The sequence below is a fragment of the Rhinolophus ferrumequinum genome, chromosome 9 (genome assembly GCF_004115265.2).
Source record: "Rhinolophus ferrumequinum isolate MPI-CBG mRhiFer1 chromosome 9, mRhiFer1_v1.p, whole genome shotgun sequence".
NCBI classification, from domain to species: domain Eukaryota; kingdom Metazoa; phylum Chordata; class Mammalia; order Chiroptera; family Rhinolophidae; genus Rhinolophus; species Rhinolophus ferrumequinum.
Genome location: NC_046292.1, coordinates 85877719 through 85898535, shown reverse-complemented (window position 1 = coordinate 85898535; position 20817 = coordinate 85877719). Strand labels below are relative to the sequence as shown.

The window sequence follows — 20817 nt, the reverse complement described above, 5'->3', positions numbered from 1 at the left end:
AAACAGTAAAGCACTTGAAAACTCTATTTTTCTTATTATTTGGAAATATAAGCTCTTTAGCTCACAGTAGTTGATTGCTTATTTACTCAGATAGTAAGAGTTATAAATTCTAGAGAATTGTTAATCAAGTGTCTTTGTTCTTTACATAGTGCCTCAACAGCAGTCTTTCTATGAGAGTTGGCTTTTAATTTAGAAAAGTCTAGTCCTTATCAAGTCTAAAATTAGTTGGCTAACAGGAACTTCCCATCTTTTTTTCAGCTACTGCATATTCCAATTAACCCAACAGCAACAAAAAACCCATTAACTCAAGAGAATGTATCTTATTCTAGTTCACTTTAGGACAGTTCAATAGATAGTTTCACCTCAATGAATACTGACTACAGGAAAGAAAGAAAGAAACAAAAAAGATTTTTTCAACCACATTTACTGGTTTACATAAATATTTGAAAACAAATCCATCTGTCTTCCCTTTCGGTATCCTTGGCACATTATGATCCTAATAAACTACTGTAAATAGCTGTAATGGGGAAATGAATTTTAAAATATGAAAGAAAATATGGTCAATACATAGCCAAATGGGTTAACCATAAAAAGGACTATTTCTTTTATTTTGTATTTTAAGTTAGGCCATTGATTTGCAACTTTTATTAAAATAACTTTCATCTATAAAACAAGGTAATTTATAACTGGATGATCTTATCTCAAGTTTTGACAGCAGCTGAATTTTTACATTAAAAATTGCAAAATTTCAACTAAAGAACAAAGCATTCAGACACAAGCTTATATTTAAAAACTTCTATCAACTTCAGCAAATAGAGAATGGCTGCTTATCAATTTACGTTAGTCCTCTGGTCCAGAGTATACTTTCCAGTTAAAATATTTGAAATCGCTCTTCTGTGCGGCATGGGTACTTCTAGTGGGAATTAGTATAGAGTCTGTTCTTGATGAAGACAACACTAGTCAGGTGCTGCCTGACGCCTGGGTAATGCTGAATGTGACAAAACCAGCGAGAGACATTAAGATATTTCTCCTTTTCTTGAACTGTCAGGTCAACCTAAGTAGAGATTAAAAACACACACAACACAGACATTACATAAGCACAACTATTAATATCATCTGAGTAGGAGATAGAAATGGGGAAAAAAATACTTCCCAAAGCCAACATATTCAGATACGAGCAAAAAATCTCAGCCACTTGGAAGAGCTATCCATTTGTTTAATGCTTTTATGTTCAATTCAAAACCAGATGTCCTATCTAGGGAAATCTCAAGTTTTAAAAAAAAATGCCAATTTTACATTAACCCGGGATCTGGAGGCCCAAAGAGTTTGTTTTTACCCCATTAGAAAGGAAAAGAGGAGAAAGGAAGAGAATAGCTTCCAAAAGACTAAGACATGGTTCTTTCTCCAATATTTTTTGGCAAACCTAAAAAAGGAAAGGTTTATTGACATCTAACATACAGAACTAGGGAATACTATATAAACATATATGTACATCCATAGATAGATAGATAGATAACTGGTGTGTATACATATGTGGACTACTGCTTCCTTTCTATGGAACTCTGGGGAAAGACTTTACTCAGAAGACAATGACCCATTTAATTTTAAGTGATTGTTCTTAATGTAAGAAGGAAGGGCTATTTCCAGTGGCAGATGCCTCAGATGAACAACAGAACTTCTAAATTCTGTTTGCAACAAAGCTGAACTGTCTTCAGTGGAGGTAGCAGTTCACAGAATTTACTAACAAGTTACAAGAATACCCAGAGATTTGGTTAGAGAAAGATGCAATAAAAACAGTTGGTGCCAATCATTTCACTGGGCTCAAAATCCAAAGTAGGAGACTTACAGACTTTTCTCTAAGATGAATCTTGGACTGGAATCATGGAGAGTTGTCAAGTAAAGAGAAAGCCAGTAGGGCAGTAACTCACAGCTCTGACCCATGTAAGAGTAGTGTAGTTCCTTCTCCTGGTGTTAATTCAACATTTATTTAACAGATATTGCAACTCTCCATAAAACTGACAGGAATGTTTACACAAAGAGAAACACCTCAGTCACCTTCCTGCATTCAAACCCATTAGCAGAAACCCATTAGCAATTTGCTGGTTGGAAGGCACTTTTAGTGGGATGTCCTGTGACTGCTCAGAATTTAGCACATCTATCCTGGTGCCTACAGGCAAATACTCTGCTAAGTTACTGGGTCAACAAAGCTGAAGGGCAAATCACTCTACATGCAGTGATTATTACAGAATACAAAATAATAATAATAAAATGAAAAGGTAGACATATACCGTGTTTCCCCGAAAATAAGACCTAGCCAGACCATCAGCCCTAATGTGTCTTTTGGAGCAAAAATTAATAGAAGACCCCATATTATATTATACTATATTATACCTGGTCTTATAGTATATTATATAAGACCCGGTCTTATATTATAGTAAAATAAGACCAGGTCTCATATTAATTTTTGCTTCAAAAGACGCATTAGAGCTGATGGTCTGGCTAGGTCTTATTTTCGGGGAAACATGGTAGTATTTTCTCAATAAATGTCTACGTGAACTCACATTTCCCTTTTCCATTTACTAGGAGGCAATTTAAAAAAGAAAAACTGATACAAGTTATCCTGCCTCCTCTTTTGCCTTTATTGCATTAGGATACTATTTTATTAATATCTGATCTTTTAAAATCGTCTTTGGTGGTCTCAAATGTCTACCTCTGTTGGCCCAGTTTACTTAATTTATTGGCAGTGAGTCTCACTGCTTCTGTTAACATAGAAATTTAAGTTTCAGGTTTAAGTCCCACATAGGAGTACGAGCTGCTACAGCATATTATAAAAATATACCTATTTTGTTTAATGGGGTGTAAAGTTGTGTCTACTTATCAGACATATGTTACTATAACCGTTTTACCTACAATACAGTTAGTCCCTGGCATGGAGATAAAAAATTAACACATTTGTTATAAAAAAAAGTCCTCAAGAATGTCTTTTTCATGGTTTCCCAGGTAAAGAATTACATTATTTCTGTCTGGTATGCTGACACACAGCAACCACTGTGGAATAAACTAAGTAACAGTCTGTATTTCAAAAGGTAAAACACATTTTGTAAAAGAGCTCTTTTTTGGTTCTTTTTCTAAATGTTTACCATATGTGAACTTCATCACTGATTTCAAAAGAAAATATAAGATTTTTTTAAGAAGTTCAACCAGTAGTAAACATAGCTGCAAATCTAACAGGAAATGGGGGTGAGTTCTCTTAAATAAATACATAAAATTCAAAATCAACTAAGGCAAACATCTTTACTGATAGTAAAGCAAACAGAAAAACAACTTTTACTCCAACTTGATTTCATGTCAGTGGCTGAAATACATGATCATTCAAATCTGACCACTTTACTGCAATTTAGTCTCTTCCAGAACTCCTTCTTTCAAAAAGTCTCCACTCAGCCATTTTGTGAGATGTTGTTTTTCAGAATGAATTAAAATGCACTGAGAAGAAAGCATTTCCAAACAATAAAGTGCTAATGCTTATTTGATCTATGTTCAAGTTGCTCACTCAGATTTTGAAACAGCGTAAAAATGGCAATGAATGTTTACTAATTACATTTTAGAACAGTTTGCTATTACAGAGGAATAGCATACGCTGCTATCAGGCCTATTATTTAAAATAATAACAAAATACAACACACAGAAAAATTAATACTCCCCAACTTAAAAATTTCACATTTAGAGTCTCTAGTGTAAAGATTATAACAGACCCACAGTACAAAATAATTTTTGTTCCAAGAACTTCTAAAGATTTATCTAATAGTTCCCAATTTATTCTAATAATTTTTAACTAGATCTGTTGAGAATATAAATTTGTTCATTTCCCCTCAGAAACCGTTGCTAGAAATACACAGAGCTTTTCCTAAACTATCAAGTTACCACTTACCCTCCTTTTAGTTTAAACTTTGGAGCTTGCCCCTTGAGTCTGAGAAAACTATGGCTGACCTTGATTTATTACCCCTACTACTTTTTTGGTAGACATTGTATTTCTGAACTTACTATAAACAAACAAACAACAGATTTTCTCCCCACCAAAGTTATTTTAGAACTTGTTGGATGGGAGCCTCAGCGACTCTTTCACTTATAACACTGGTTTTCCATCATCCCTCTCTAGTGCATTAGTTTGCTCCTTCCCCCCACGCTCCGCCCCTTTTCACAACAGGAAACACAATGCAATTGTTCTGGCTGCCACTTCCTGCTTCATATTGGTCTATAAGCCAGCGTGTCTACAGTCATGCTTGGCTCCTTCCACTTCATCATTCCTTTCTATTTCTACTGGCACTCTATAACTAGTTTGAACTTTAAAGCCAAACAGATAATATTCTTAGTCACTAATTTTCCATGAAGACATATGAGAAACACTTGAAGGGACCCATTCCAGATCAGGGTACAATGCTGGTCCTGCCACCTTTCCAAGTGGCACCATGCTGCCCTTGGGATGCTTTATGGCCAGCGACCTGGGCTGCTCTGAAGCTGTTTCTTTTTCTTTCTTTCTGAAAGAACGGCATGCCTCCATTGGCACTCTGAACTTCAAAACAAAGGGATTTCAGTTGATAACAATCTTATACTCAAGCAGCACATAATGTCACAAAGGATTTTAATAATCTTGAGTAACAGTCTGTTCATAGGGACTGCTATCGACTAGTGAAATCACTCTAAGAAAGCAATGAGTCACCAGTGTGATAATAAACAGCCACACTAACTGGCAGTCTAACAAAGGAAGAACAACGTAATATTCCTCAAAGGGAATTAAGATAGACCAGGTCTTATAATTAGAGTAACTCAGCCACAACTAAAACTAGGCTCACACTGAAACAAAATACAGTGGGATAATTTGATGACTTGAAGGTTCCCTGACTGCTGTTTTGTACACTGCACCGATTACATACTAAGTATTTAATAACATGACCAAATAAATGAAGGAATGAGAGCAAAAATAAATATACCGCCAAAGCAAACAAAGCACGAGAAACCGTCTGATGAATATGAGCAGGTAGCAAGTCTGAACTTCATATCTCCTCTGCCTGAATTTCATACCCAGTAATCATTTTTTTCTCATCTGGATATATTTACACCTAACTCAACCGGGATGTCATTTAACACCACAGTGCAATGCTGTCACAGTAAGGTTTTAGTGTGTTCCTTGAGAAGGTGTTTATTTCTCCAATGTAATCTGCCTGCTCTTGGACCAGGGTGGGGGACATGCCTTGGTTATGAACTCATTTTATGAACCCCAAAGGACGGTCAACAGAGTGACTTAGTATTTTCCACTCAATTATATTTTGAAAAAGATAAGCTTAAACCCTAATCATAATATCCTAGTCACTACATATAAAGAAAGATATATATTCCAAAATAGGAACTATAAGTAGGTACAGATCATTAAATATTGTCATGTAACCCTAGTTTTAACATGCAGCGTTGAATGAAATATTCTTAACCTGCCTGAAAACCAAATACCTTTGAAGGCACCTACACTCATAATTAAACATCTTTGTAGCTGGTGCTATGAATATTTTGCATTATGGAATTATGACCTTGTTCACTCAGCTGACAAAGAAATTCCACACAAGCTCCCTCCTTCTCAGAGTATTTCCTGTCCTTACTGCATGACACGCATAAGCCAGAAGAGAGAAAAATGTAAATGCACACTTGGTTTGCAAGAGTTGCACTTCATTATCATCTTAAAAAAAAAAATTAGGTGGGAGAAATGCTTTCCTTCTTAATGGCAGCTTGACACTAGACGAAGCCAGGCCTCGCGAAGGTCCTGACAGGCCTTCATGAGTCTGCTGACAGACATCACACAGGATTCCAGAGGACACGTCTCTAACATTACGTAATGCCGCATTTAAATATATTTTTTAAATGTCACCAAGTGTGTTGTGGTTTTTAGGTAAGTATCATTTTTGTTCTCTATAGGTAGCCATGCTCTGAGCAACACATTCTCATTCAAATCAAGTTACGTACTCCCCCAGCTGAAAGACTCCTGGGTGGGTGCGCCACCAGGAGAAAGTTAGATGCCCTATTGGCAAACCTTCTTTACCTTGGAGGCTTTCTGCATTTCTAAATGAGGTAAGTTGTGCTACGCTACCATTCTAAGCTCAAAAAGCTATGAAAATATTTTGAATATAGAATAGAATAAAAAGAGACCGGTATGATCAAAGTATTTCAGCTCTACTTAAACCGTCTTCACATTTAAATGAGATTACTTTAGATTTAATTATATTGACGTATAAAGAGAAAGCGATTGATATGATCCTTTCCTAAATCTCCTTATTTTGCTAAAAATTGAGTCTTATTCCTTTTAAGTATGGGGAACATTCGTCCCACTTTATTCCTGATGTACCACTGTAATTATTAATAGCCTTTCTTTCACTGACAAAACTGTTGTTTTGGATGATGTCATATGGTCATCCTACTTACAAGCAATATTTATAGTCTAACTTATCACAGCTTTCTAAAACAATAAAAATTCCCTTCGCTAGCCAAAGCCATTTGTGGGGACAGAGTCCCAAAGAGCAGTTTCCAAGCTCTTAGCCTCTCGTGGCGGGGTGCTGGCTCGGGTGGTGGTTGGCCATTGGCTGTAGCCGGTTGGCCAATTGGCTACTGATATAACTGCCGTGACTGCACTGGTTGGTTGGCTGGTTGGCAGGCAGGGAAGTGGACGGCGGATCGCTGAACGTGTGGATCCTACTTCGTGTGTCTCGCCCAGCCGCAAGCGAGAATATAGTGGTATGACTCCCCGATCTATGGCTCTGTGGGTGTTCCTTTTTGGCCTCACCATGTCCTGCGTTCTTATGTGGGGAGCGGGAGCTGAGACCCTGCATGACACACTGCATGACACCATTCAAATTCAACAGATATTTTTCTGACAATTTCACGATTCTACATTCTACTTTTCTCCATATGCCTCTTTAATTGATCCCATAATATTTTGACCAGAAATTAGCAGTAGATGTCATTTTTTCTTATTCACTAATTGTTTTCATGTAAAAGTCTTATCTCTTCAATGAAATCAAAAGTTACTTGAAAATAGAGTTTTATACATCTTTTATGTCCCCCAAGTACAGTATAATGGGCACATATAGTAAACTCTAAGGAAACTTGTAATAATATTGCCATGCTGAATTATAGGTCCTCCTAGGCCATTACAATCTTATAGAATTTAACACAATCACTTAGGGATCTTAGAGAAATAATGCTTAATAAGGGATAGAAATCCAAATTGAGGAATTAGAGATTGAGTGGGGAACGAAGAACAACTATCATACATTACGACGGCAGTTTTGATTACGAAGGGTTCCCCACATTATGACACGAGTCAGAAGACTGAGTTTGTCTCGGCCCTTCCAAAACCTGAGCTCTGTGTCTTTGCTTAAAGTACTTGATGTTCTTAAGCATTATTTTCCTTCTCTGTAATAGTAGGACAATACCACTAGTCTTAACCTCCTCCAGAATTATGAAGTACAATGAGAAAGTACACATAAAACTCTGAAAAACATAAGAAATATGTGAATTGTATTGTTCAGTGTGCATGGACAGGAGGGCAGAATATATTCATGTGTCAGGAATTATGTCAGACAGTGGTGTTACAATCTCTGACTCAAGCAGTCTATAATTTAAAAGAGAAAATTTTCAAGAAGAATTACAGTGCAAAACAAAACAAGCCACAACTGAGGTGGTGTATTGAGGTACAAGAAAAAATGGAGTAAAGAGAATACGAATAAGCTTTAGGAGCCTGAGAAGGCTTCACCCAGAAATTGGTGCTGGAACTGAGTGATACTTGAAGAAATACAAATTAATTTGGAGGGGAAGATAAGCGCTGGGCCAAGGAGCAAAGAGGAGAACAGTGCAAGGACACTGAGCAGAAAGAGCAAAGGCTGAGGAGACTCCAGGGCGTACGTCATGGATGAGACAGAGGCATGCGGGAGAATGGAGATGAGGCAGGGGCACATGAAGAAGGGTCTTCCACCCAGGGGAATGAGGAGCTACTTAATTATTTTGAGAATAAATAGATACATTCAGGAGAGAAACCACTCAGTGGCAATAAAGATGGACTGAAAGAGATGAGACTGGTTGGAGGAGGCCATTGTAATAGCAGACAAAAGACAGTGAATTCTGGAAGTAGGCAGTGTCATCCAGGACCACAGGAAGAGACACACGTGTGAGGATCCATGAGGTGGAAACGGCAAGACGTGACTGACTGGATGCATGAGGTGAAGAATACAGAAAAATGTATCAGTTCTTTTTTTCCACAGGGAGAACACAGGTGTTGGTGAAACAGGGCCCAGTTGGCACCCCCAGAGTAGAGGCACACGCCTTTCCTAGACCTACCTATAGCTTAACAATCGATCATCCCCCTGTGGCTTGAGCTGAGAATGTCCCCTGTCCCTCCCAGTTCCCAGTTTTAGAAAATTACCTTGAAATTTAAGATTAACACCCTTAGGCTTACTGACCACAATCTCAAAGGTCTAGCATTCTTTCCAGGCTACTCCCATTGTTCCTGGGTTGCTGACTCCACCACAAAACGTTGTCAGAGGGAAGGCTCCATGCAGATCCCTGGAACCATCATACAGCCTCTGGAGGAATGCCCAGATTTTCCCTTAAAAACCCCAAGCAGGTCTGAGAATGTTCAGGCAGTTTTTGGAGGTGTATCCCTCCTGCCTCCTCTGATCACCGGAGCTCTAGTAACAAACCCTTATTCTATGACCCAGCTACTGTGTCAGTCTATTGGCTGAGCAGTGCAGGCAGCATGAGCCCCGGATTTGTCGGGTCTCCGGTTTCATTGGCAGGAAGTTTTAGGTAGATACCTAAGAAAGTACAAACTCTAACCCAATTTGAGTTAGAGTTTCCAGACCTGTTTTTGCCACTTATCTGGGTGGTCTCAAAGAGAACATTTGACCTCTACGCTTCGGTTACTTCATCTGTAAAATGGGGATAATTGTACCCATCTCCCAAGGCTGTTATAAACATTAAATGAGGTAACATTTATAAAGTGTATAGAACAGTGCCTATGGAACATAGTGAGTGCCATACAATTGTAAATAAATTTAAGATGGGAAACGATTTAAAGTAAAGAGGATGACCAGATAGAGGGAAAAATTTTTAAGATATGAGAAAGGATATGAAATTTGGGACAAGATCCAGAAAGGGGGCAGGAAGTGGAGGAGGAGTTGAGGTAAGAGGGCAGATGAACAGATTAGCCTAGGAGAAAAACAAGGTGATGCTTTCTGAAGCCAGAAGCAGGAGAGAAGATGGATAAGGACGCGCATGTAGGAAGAGGTGGAAGATGAGGGTATTTAAACTATGGCCTCCATTTTTAAGCTGAATAAGGGAGGAAGACTCTTTAATAAGGACTGAAGATAAAGGTGGTGATAGAAGGGTGGGGCTTGAGGAATGTCCTAACTGTCTGAAATTGGATAGTATCAATTCACAGTGGTACTAATCTGCAGTTTTGTAATTTCTCCAACCGAGCTCTCAGCCTGGATATAAGATTGAAGGCATTTATTTGGACTGAACAACAGTTGGGGATTTATAGGGAAAGGGTGGAGAATGTACAGTAGGACAAAGAAGCTGAAATGCTATCATAAGAGGATGTAGTCAAAGTTACACAAAAGGGGACCTGGGATGGGTGGGGAAGAAAGTACACAGGTTAGGAAAAAGGGAAGGAATCCAGTTACCTCAGACAAGGATGGCATTAGGGAGTAAGAGGTTACGCTCTAAGGGTAAGAGGTCACACAGAAGATGGGGTACATGTAGAGGTGGAGTGAAACGGTGACCGTGGGGTCCAGGTGATGACAACCATTAAGTCCAAAGGGTGGCAAGAGAGGTAGCTACAAAGAAGAGCAGAAGCAAGAACAGGAATCAAGCAAATCAAGGAACAAGAAGCTACTATGCTTCATGGATACATGGAAGGAATATTTACATAAGGAATCTTGTATGAAAATTATTCCTTTCATTTTTATTTGCTAAATTGAAAATTGACTTAAATTGAAATTAAGACAAAAAAATCATCATCTGAACATTACAGAAAAATGCCAATAACTACTCAAATACTCACTATAAAACGATGAAGTCCATAGTATAATAAGATATCTGCTAAGGTGAAGTTATATCCTGTAAGGTAGACTTTATCTTCAAGATATGAATTAAGATCCTAGAAAAAACAAACAAAATATTTAAAAAACAGTAATAATGAAGTTAATTACCGTATCATTTGACTTAAAATATTTAGAGTACTGACATTTAACAAATTTAATCTTTGACATTAATAGATTCAGATTCATTCAAAATCACAAATCATACCAATCATCTCATTTTTAAATAAGGTAAATATTGTTAGTCTTATTTTATTTTAAAGAAATAACAAAACATTACAAATGCTATTCAAAGTGATGATTTCAGACTTTCAACTTTTACCTTTGGAGGAACATTTTGTAAATCATGATGGTAGATAGGAGGTCTGACAATTAAGTTTGCAAACTTGTTGCAACGATGTTGCTAACATTTTTTTGGTATCAGAATGATTATTCATTATGAATTTGTACCAACTGGACAAACAGTTAACCAAGTTTATTATTTGGAAGTGCTGAAAAGGCTGCGTGAAAAAGACGAAAACGACCTGAACTTTTCATCAACAATTCATGGCTCTTGCATCATGACAATGCATCAGCTCACACGACACTGTCTGCGAGGGTGTTTTTAGCCAGGAAACAAATAACTGTATTGGAATACCTCCCTACTCTCCTGATCTGGCCCCCAGTGACTTCTTTCTTTACCCAAAGAGAAAGGAAATATTAAAAGGAAGACATTTTGATGACATGCAGGACATCAAGGGTAATGCGACAGTTCTGATGGTCATTCCAGAAAACGAGTTCCAAAATTGCTTTGAAGGGTGGACTAGGTGCTGGCGTCAGTGCATAGCTTCCCAAGGGGAGTACTTCAGTGCATAGCTTCCCAAGGGGAGTACTTCGAAGGTGACCATAGTGATATTCAGCAATGAGGTATGTAGCACTTTTTCTAGGATGAGTTCGCGAACTTATTTGTCACACCTCGTATACTTTTTCCATTAAAATATAGAAAGCTCCTCAACAATTTCTATCTCTTAAGAGAATTATAACTTACTGGTGTGTTGCATTTTTTATATGTGTATACTTAAATATTTTAATTGTAGTAGAATATATGTAACATAAAATTTACCATCTTAAACCATTTTAAGTGTATAATTCTGTAAGTGTTAAAGGTATTCACACTATTGTACAACCAATCTTCAGATTTTTCATCTTGCAAAATTAAAACTCTATACCTACTATACAACTCCCCATTTCCCCCACTCCAGGCCCCGGCAACTGCCATTCTGCTATTTCTATGAATCTGACTACTTTAGATACTGCATGTAAGTGGAATCATAGAGTATTTGTCTTTTTGTAACTAGCTTATTTCACTTAGCATAATATCCTCACGGTTTATCCATGTTGTGGTATGTGTCAGAATTTCCTTCCTTTTTAAGGCTGAATAATATTCCATTGTACATATGTACAGACCACATTTTATCCATTCATCCGTCAACGGACACTTGAGTTGTTTCCATCTCCCAGCTGTTGTGAATAATATTGCTATGAATATGGCTGTACTAATATCTGTTTGAGACCCAGTCTGAATACTTTTGGATATATATCAAAAGTGGAATTGTTGGATCTTCTGGTAATTCTTTTTAAACTTTGGAGGAATCATCATACTATTTTTCATAGCATCTATACTATTTTACATTCCCACCAACAATGCACAAGGTTTCTAATTTCTGAAAACCCTCGCCAACTTTTGTTATTTTCTGTTTTTTTGGTATAGCCATCCTGATGGATGTGAGGTGATATAGCTCATTGTAGTTTTGGTTTACATTTCTGTAATGATTAGTAATGTTGAGCGTGTTTTCATATGCTTGTTAGTTTTGTGTATCTTCTCTAGAGGAATGTCTACTCAAGCCCTTTGTTCATTTTTAAAATTGGGTTCTTATTGTTTTTGTCGTTGAGTTTTAGGAGTTCTTTATATATTCTGGAGATTAACCTTTTATCACATATGTGATTTGCAAAGGTTTTCTCCCGTTCCATGGGCTGCCTCTTCACTCTGCTGCTTGAATCTGTAGATGAACAGCATTTTAAATTTTTATGTAGTCCAAAACTTCTATTTTCACTTTTGTTATCTGTGCTTTTGATATCATACCCAAGAAATCATTGTCAAAGCAAATGATGTAATATTTTCCCCTATGTTTTCTTCTAAGAGTTTTATAGTTTTAGGTACTTATGTTTAGGACTTTGAGTTATTATTATTTTTTTTTAAGTCAGAATCATGTTAGTATGAATTGGGTGCTTTAGAGTTAATTTTTATATATCATGTAAGCTAAGAGTCCAACTTCATTCTTCTGCAATTGTATATCTAGTTTTTCCATACCCTAAAAACTCCAGTTTTAAACACCATTTAAATCTACAGAAAGCTCTCTGTCATTTGTTCTCCAGACAATTACCATCAATTTTTAAATATACTTAAATATTAATTTAAGTATATATGAAAAAGAATTCATTTGAAATCATTAAAAAAAACTAATAAGCACTGAGCTCCCTGAACAGCCAGTAGGCACTTTTGAAGGAAAAAATGTTTAAAGTACATGTTAAAAAATGACATAAAAATATTAAAAGGTCCTAATCTAAATTTGAAGTATTGTCTGACAGACCAGAATGAATAAATCAATTAGTTTCCTGAAAAAAGAAAAAAAAACAACCTAGATTAAAAATATTATATGAATACATTTGATTCCTCTCAAAATCAACATATAATTTAACCGCACAGGAATCTGTGTTGAATTACATTCAGATTAAGTAAGACAAAAGATTCATAATTTTTAGACAAAGATTTATAAATAGGTCATAGGCAGTATTAACAGATATTCTCACAGGCCCCTCTAAGGACTAATTATAAAACACTGCCCAGTAGTCAATAGCATTTATTCTGGAAAAGTTCCTTAAACTAGAGAGAGAACATTTTGTTTTCTCAAATTACTCTCCAAATGCCTGGAATACAGGAGTTCAGTAACCAGTAAATGTTCACTGAATTGAATTTAATCTCTTTTAATTTGCCCACATTTTAAGACAGTAATTTTCAAAATGGTATATAAATACGAATGCGGACTACTAGTACTGGTATAGATGAGGGCATAAAAGAATGTGGCATAAGTGAGACAAATTCAGAAGAATCAAAATAAAATCTGGGTAGGAAGGGTAAAATATGTATATTGGTGTACTAGGAGTTATCACTTAAATTTCTGCAGTAATTTGTTGAATGAAGATGGTTTCTCTTCAAATGTTTTCAAATGAAACAACTTTGATAAAGTATAAGAATAAAAAAATATGTTCATTTAATTTTAAGAACCATTTTAAAGTTCTGAAATAACAATTTATCACTGCTTTGCACAGTGTATATATTCTTAAAGTAGAATCTATATTTTAGTTATACAGACTCTTAAGGTTACAGTCTTATAACCAAACAAAAAACTATGATTAGGTAATATTTTTTTTCATTAGTAACACTAATTTCTGATGGTCATTTCCTTTTTTTTTAAACAAGTCTTTCTGATGCGATTGCGAAACTTTAACAAATATTTCCCCCTAGAGTTCCACCTAATTTTTGTTTTTCTTCCTAACTAATAATTTGGAAAAGCAATATAACAAACAACTACATTCCTCCATCTAGATTCAACAAATGTTAGCATTTTGCAATGCCTGATTTTTAAAAGTACATATTACTTTACTTAAGAGCCATTTCAACTTAGAATCATAGTTTTAGCACTGAAATGGAACTTTGTAGAATAAAGAATTAAACCCTTTGTAGAATAAAGAATTAAACCCTTTCACAAAATCCTAATCGCAAGAGTTTTAAAAATAAGTAATAAAATGGTAAGTAGCCCAGTCTGAATGGGCAAAGAATACGTATAAGCAAATTTTTTAAACAATGAAAATGGTCCTAAGAAAGATCGGAAAAATGCCATAGCGTTAATAATTTTCAGAAGAAAAACACAAAGTAAACAAATCACTTTTTGGTTCATTTGTTTTGGTAATGAAATTGGGGTGGTGAAGGAACAAAAGGGTAACACCCATGTCAGCAACGGTTTTGTGTTAGAGGCCACTAACCACCAAACTATAGTAATACACTTTTCTGGAGGGCATAAGAGCAACATGGCCTCAAAAATATACATAATTTTGGCCCAGCAATTTCCCCTGTAGGCATTTAGCCTAAGGAAACAAAAGGGAATGCGCTAAAATATTTAGCAACAATCTAAGAGTAACTACGTGGGGATAGACTATTTATGTTCTGGTACAACTATATGATGAAATTACTAATAAGTTATCAAAAAGATAATATAACAAAGGAACAAGATAAATAAAGAAACAAAAACGCATAGACACAGACAACAGTTTAGTGGTTAACAGAGGGAGGACAGTGGAAGAGGGTAAAGGGGGTCAAATATACGGTGATGGAAGGAGAACTGACTCTGGGTGATGAACACAAAATGCAATATATAGATGATGTATTACAGAATTGTACACTTGAAACCTATGTACTTTTGTTGACCATTGTCACCCCAATAAACCCAATAAATTTTAATTAAAAAAAGACAGTATAAGTGAATATTTATGGCCATGAAAAGATGTTCACAAGACATTGTCAGTGAACAAAATAAAACAGTGTTCATTCAATAACTGCCCATTTTAAAAATTAAACACACACACCTATATCTGAAAAGAAAAAGCATGGAAAGAACACAAAAGGGGTTCAATAAATATTTGATGACTGAACATAGGTATTATTAACAGGTCTCTTGATGGTGGAACTACAAGTGTTTGAAATTTCTTTTATTTGCTTATTTGTATTTCCTAAATTTGTCTGATAAATATTTATTGCCTTTAAAATAAAAATGCTATCATAAAATAGCAAAAAGTAAAGTGAAACAGAAAACAACCCTTTCTCATCAGTGCTCAGATGGCCAAAAATCACACTGCAGTCCATTATCCATACATTGTCTATCCGACTGGTACGAGTTCTATAAAGGCAGCGACTACGTCTAATAGGTCACTGTTTCACTAGCTACTGGAACTGTATCTGACACATTGTTGTAGGTACAGATGAGCGAATGACAGAGCAAGGACCACAGCCCAAATCACCCAGCCCCTCATACATTTCAAAAATGGTAATAGTTCTAGTCAGACTGTCCTTATTGAAATTTCAGGTATTTACCTATTCCAGATACAACGTTTTGGTGCAATTACTTTTATGCTCCCTAATACCGTATCTATGAATGTAACTTTTGAACTTATAAACCCAATTAAATGAAATCTTGTTCCTGTCTTTCAGAATTAAGTACTTTATTATTATCCTTTCTTTCGGAAAACTGTATGAGACAGTTGTATTTATTTTTTACTTGCCTGAAATCTCACATTCACTTAGAGAGAAGACATGCTTGCTTCCCTCTGGAAATGCTGCTGAGCACAGCAGGGGGCAGAAGGGAGGGTCGGTATGAATATTAAGAATGAATAGTCAGCATGACAGACCTATAAAGGAACAAGCCCTGAGATTTATTTTCTACCAGTTCTCTTGATGAAATCTATCAAGAATATAGTTTAGACCATTTTCCCCAGAGTGATAAATGAAAAACTTTCACTATTATAAGATCTTCTTATACAACTTATATTACCAATTTATATGATAATGGGAATAAAATTAGGAAACAGAAGGGGTTCCTGTAATGATATATGATTGTCTAGATGATCTCTAAGGTTCCTTTAAATTTTAAGCTTTTATAAAATTTAAAAAGATTTCTGCTTTATTTTTATAAAAATAATTAACAAAAATAATTTTATTTGGGATGTTTTTCATTCTTGGTGACTCTGAAGCCATATTAAGTTTGTATTTTATAACAATAGATTCTTTTATTCCAATTTTATTTCTTTGGAAAGAAAATACAAATCCTAAAGCAGTAAGTCTAAAGGGAGGGAAATGTGGGCTTTCTCAGATCAATCTGACAGTTTTTTTACAAATTACAATCTACACAGATTCTGATTACCTCTTATTAATATCTCTGAGAAAGTACTTTATTGCCCAGGGAATCAGGACTGCTGAGTGGGAGAATAAATATTAAGCTATCACTTAAAAAAAAGGGCATACACAGCTATAATTATTGACTATGATGAGTATTATGAAGGAAAAGCACAGGGTGCTGTGTTATGAAGGAAAAGCATACAGAACTAGGAACTGCATCTGTTTGAGAGAGTAGTCAAGGACAAAGCTGAGGAAGGAGTATCAGAGCTGAGATCTGAAGGGGGAGGGTTGGCAGAGTCTGCTCCAGGCAAAGGTAACAACAGGTACAAAGTAACCTGAGGCAAAAGGAAACAAGGCCAATAATTTCAGTTGAATCTCTCAGGGAAGAGAGAGCCCTGTATCAACAGTTCATGCATTTCAGCCTATAAAGAGAAGTCACCATACCTTCAATAGAATGCGGATATCATCTTTATTGGTGTGTCCATCTACTTGAGTTACTCTGTATTCTAACCACTGTTGAACTATTGCTTTTTCTTCTGCAGTGCTTCCAAGCAAATATTCTTTGTTGGCTTGCTTGACTAGATGAGCTGCTATAGTCGTCAATCCTATTAGATTTGGACCATTGTTTGTTTGAAGAACTGGAATCTTGAGAAGAAAAAAAGTGTTATTTTTTTTCGAGTAAATTATAAAGACAAATACCATCGCGACTCTAAGTAATCGCTAAATCCCTGAACTGTTTTTTCCAACCTCTAAGATTTTACTCTCAATTACTAAATCACATACTGAATTACATAAATGAAAGTCAGGAAACTACCAGTTATATAATTTACATTTGATAATAGATGCTTGATGATGAAAATGGTAATAGCATTGTAGAAATCAGCATAATGTTTCTATATAATTTATAAAAAGAGAAAATGAAAATCCTAAGAATAATGCAGTCGTTTCCCCATACCCTACATCAGCAAGGAGAACATGCTTAAATAAACCCAACTTCTGTAATAACAAAAATAAGCAAGTTACAGTTAACAGATTTCATGATGATATAGTTGGGACCACTAAATGGAACCTAGGCTGGTGTTAGTGGTATGTGACCTAATACTATCAGCTATCTCGTGAACGAGGTGCAGACGGTGACTTGTTGCCACGGACTGCATAGTCATCAACTTTGCAGTTCATTTCAGCCAATATTTTGTATTTTTAAAAATATTCCAAAATATAAGTGGGGCTACTGATAATAAAGTCTGGGCTTCAGGTAATCACCTGAAAAATAATCCTACTTTTTATGTTTCTCCTATTATAATGGCAATGCAAAGGCCAGATCAGAAGAAATTGCTAATTAATTTAAATGTTCTTGATGTGTAACTAAATGAAACATTGAGAAATTTAAAAGAAAATGGAAACCACCATTCAACAGGGAGACTGACCGTTATAAATAACAGCTATACAATCTAAATGACCTATGCCAACCAAAAAAGAATATATCCTTGGGAAGATTGCTGTTCTTTTTAGCCATGAAAGAGTATCGTATACTTGTCTAGTGATTTACACGTTTCAGGGTACTTTCATAATCACATCTACGTCAACAGGACTCTGAAGTATATGGGGAGATTAACATTTTATGGCTTGAGTCCAAGGTTACCTCCTGCAAGTTAAAGTAAGTAACTGTTAGGTTGGTGCAAAAGTAATTGCGGCTTAAAAGGTAAAAAACAACTGCAAAAACCACAATTACTTTTGCACCAACCTAATAATTCTTCTCCCTCGTGAAATTATAGCTGTCATTAATAGAGGAATGTTTATGGTGCATTATCTGCTTACAAGTAAATCTTTTATGAAAGAATGAAACCAAGCAAACCGACATGGACACTTTTCCGAAAAGAGTGACACCTCCTCAAGGCCAGCCTCAGGCAGGTCCTTCTGGAGGTGTTCCAGAAGTCAATGTCACCATAGGAGATGACAGCTCCGTGTGTGTTATTGTCCCTGAATTCCTTCCAGTGGGACAAGGTGTGGAGGTGGAGACAGTGATATTGATAATCTTGACCCTGTGTAGGCCTGGGTTCGCGCGCGTGTATGTGTGTGTGTGTGTGTGTCTTAGTTTTTAACAAAAAAGTTTAAAAAGTAAAAAATATAAAAACTTTTAAAAATTGAAAAAATCTTATAGAAGAATAAGGGAAAAATATTTTTGTACAGCTGCACAATGTGTTTGTGTTTTTATAAAAGTCAAAACGTTTTTTAAACGTTTAAAGTTTTAAAAGTTTACAGTACGCTATGGTTAATTTAGTTTTGAAGAAAAAAATTTTAAATAAATTGAGTGTAGCCTAAGTGTGCAGTGTTTATAAGGTCTACCGCAGTGTGCAGTCGTGTCCTGGCCTTCACACTCACTCCCCACTCACTCACTGACTCACCCAGAGCAACTTCCAGTCCTGTAGGCTCCATTCATGGTAAGTGCCCTGCACAGGTGTACCATTTTTTGCCTTTTATACCACATTTTTACTGGGCCTTTTCTATATTTAGAGACAAATACCATTGTGTTACAGTTGCCTACAGTATTCAGTACAGTAACAATACTGTGTAGGGTGGAGCCTAGGAGCAACAGGGTGTCTGTACCATGTAGCCTAGGTGTGTCTTAGGCTATGCCATCGAGGTTTATGTTAAGTGCACTCTATGTTCTCACAAAGAGAAAATTGCCTAACCATGCATTTTCAAGAAGGTATCCACATCACTAAGCAACACACCACTGTACAGCCGCAGCTGTCTTCCTACAATCATTCTCTTCCTCTAATATACTTCCTCCACCACAAACAAGGATCTTTATAAAACACACAAGTCTTTGAGAAATCTGGGTCCTTATACCAGTCAATCCCACACAATTTAACTTTACCTCTGCACGTTGCACACTGAATTGGTATCGTAAGGCCCCAGAAAAGCCCTCCCTGAATCTTCCAGATCGGGCTAAGATCCACTGTGCACTCTAAACCGTCTGCTTCAATATAGCACTTTTCAGCATTGTAATGAAAATAGCTGCAATGTCTGTCCACCCAGCTAAAAAAGCAAGATTCCAGAGGGGAGGGAGCGTGCCAGCCTTTTTAACTATGACCGCTGTATTCCCCAGGCCCAACCCAGTACTACTTGGCCTTCTGTCAGCTCTCTGGAGTAGTTGGCTAATACCGAATGAAAGGTAGTTTATAATTAACTGCTGTCATTGAATTCAAACGCGGGGCCTCCAGGTTGTTCTATCTGTGGGCTCTTTGAGAACATCCTCGCTTTCCCAGAATAGAATGACGAGAATTTACCAGAAGGAAACGTTCAGGCCGAGCCCGTCGGGAGCAGGTTCGCCCTCCTCTTTCCCAGAGCTAGGGCTGCATGAAGAGACCCAGGGGCACCAGCCGGCCGCGCGGCGCAGACACGTGGGGAGATGAAGGGCCGCATCCTCACTCCGTTTGCCCTGCCGGTCAGTCCGTCCTACCTGGGCTCAGCAGGCCCCACTCCCCCCACCCTTTTCCCTCCACGCTGCCGCCGCTCCTTACCTGGCGCTCGCCATGAGTGTTGTATTTGTTCCCTTTATTCAGCCCCAGGGACTTCTCCAGCAACGTCAACTCTGCGACTGCCGCCATCTTGCGGCCTCACCTCCCCGCAAGGGCGGAACCGAGACATCAAAGATCTCCTGCATTGGCGGAGAGGGATGTAACCACGCCCACAAACGCCTCCGCCTATTGGCTGAACGGAGAGGGGTGTGGAATGCGCGCCGCGCGCAGGAGGCGGGGCCAAGGGAAGGGTGGGGAAGTGGCGTGATGTGAGGCAGGTGGAAAGGTGATGGGGCACGTCATCCCTCCTGGAGCTCTTGAGGACTTACTGGCAGAGCCGAGCTTTGCTTGCTGCCGTAAGCCGAATCTGCCAACTTCTAAACCGCAAGGTGTTGTTGGCCTGTCTGCCAGAGTTAACTGATTAACTGATTTGGCATGCTGAGACTTTTTATATATACTTGGAACTGAAATTTACCTTAGTTTGGCTCAGGAATCTGTGAATTTGAATGATTGAATTGAATAGCAAAGAGTTCACAATCTACAGTGTTTCCCCGAAAATAAGACCTAGCTGGACCATCAGTTCTAATGCATCTTTTGGAGCAAATTAATATAAGACCTGGTATTATATTGTTATGTTATGTTATATAAGACCCAGTCTTATATAAGATCGGGTCTTATATTAATTTTTGCTCCAAAAAACACATTAGAGCTGATAGTCCGGCTAGGTCTTATTTATGGGGAAACACGGTATTAGGAGTTTTCAACATATAGCGTTATTCATGGAGATTTTAACTGTGTATTAACGGTAAAATGGGAAAACCAATTTTTCTTCTATAAATCTACAGCTCAATAGTAGCAGTAGAATATAAATTTAAAGATTATTGAAAGAGCACTGGGTATGTTAGTGTTAAGTAATTCTTATAGTCCAAGAAAAGTAGCCATTAATAGTTTTAAGGATCCTTATTAGCAATACAAGAAAGATAAAGTAGTGATATGATTTATGTATCTTTTGCTATAGAAATAAGCAGTGTACATAACATTTCCCCCCTAAGTTGCTGTATTCTTATATCTTCAAAGTAGAAAATGGGTAGTGTGTGTTGAAGCTTTGAATATTTCCAAAAGATTTCTGAAAAAGAATTTCCATATTGAGGATTGAATAAACCAA

At 36.9% G+C, this 20817-nt stretch overlaps 1 protein-coding gene across 1 annotated transcript; it reads right to left on the bottom strand.

Moving 5' to 3' along the window:
• Positions 1-428: 428 nt before the first annotated feature.
• On the bottom strand, positions 429-19797 carry EEF1E1 (eukaryotic translation elongation factor 1 epsilon 1). The gene is made up of 4 exons (XM_033113330.1): positions 19656-19797; positions 16573-16773; positions 10103-10198; positions 429-1054 (listed from the first exon to the last, which is right to left on the bottom strand). The coding sequence occupies exons 1-4, from the start codon at positions 19740-19742 to the stop codon at positions 914-916; spliced, it is 525 nt and encodes a 174-aa protein (XP_032969221.1). The 5' UTR covers positions 19743-19797; the 3' UTR covers positions 429-913.
• Between the last annotated feature and the right edge of the window lie 1020 nt (positions 19798-20817).

What these genes read in the sequence shown, in the direction of transcription:
- EEF1E1 (XM_033113330.1), bottom strand. Translation starts at nt 19,742, where the DNA reads ATGGCGGCAGTCGCAGAGTTGACGTTGCTGGAGAAGTCCCTGGGGCTG. An exon ending in ACACTCATGGCGAGCGCCAG is followed by an intron (nt 16,774 to 19,655) that starts GTAAGGAGCGGC and finishes TTTCTTCTCAAG; the next exon opens with ATTCCAGTTCTTCAAACAAA. An exon ending in ATATCCGCATTCTATTGAAG is followed by an intron (nt 10,199 to 16,572) that starts GTATGGTGACTT and finishes TGTTTTTTCTAG; the next exon opens with GATCTTAATTCATATCTTGA.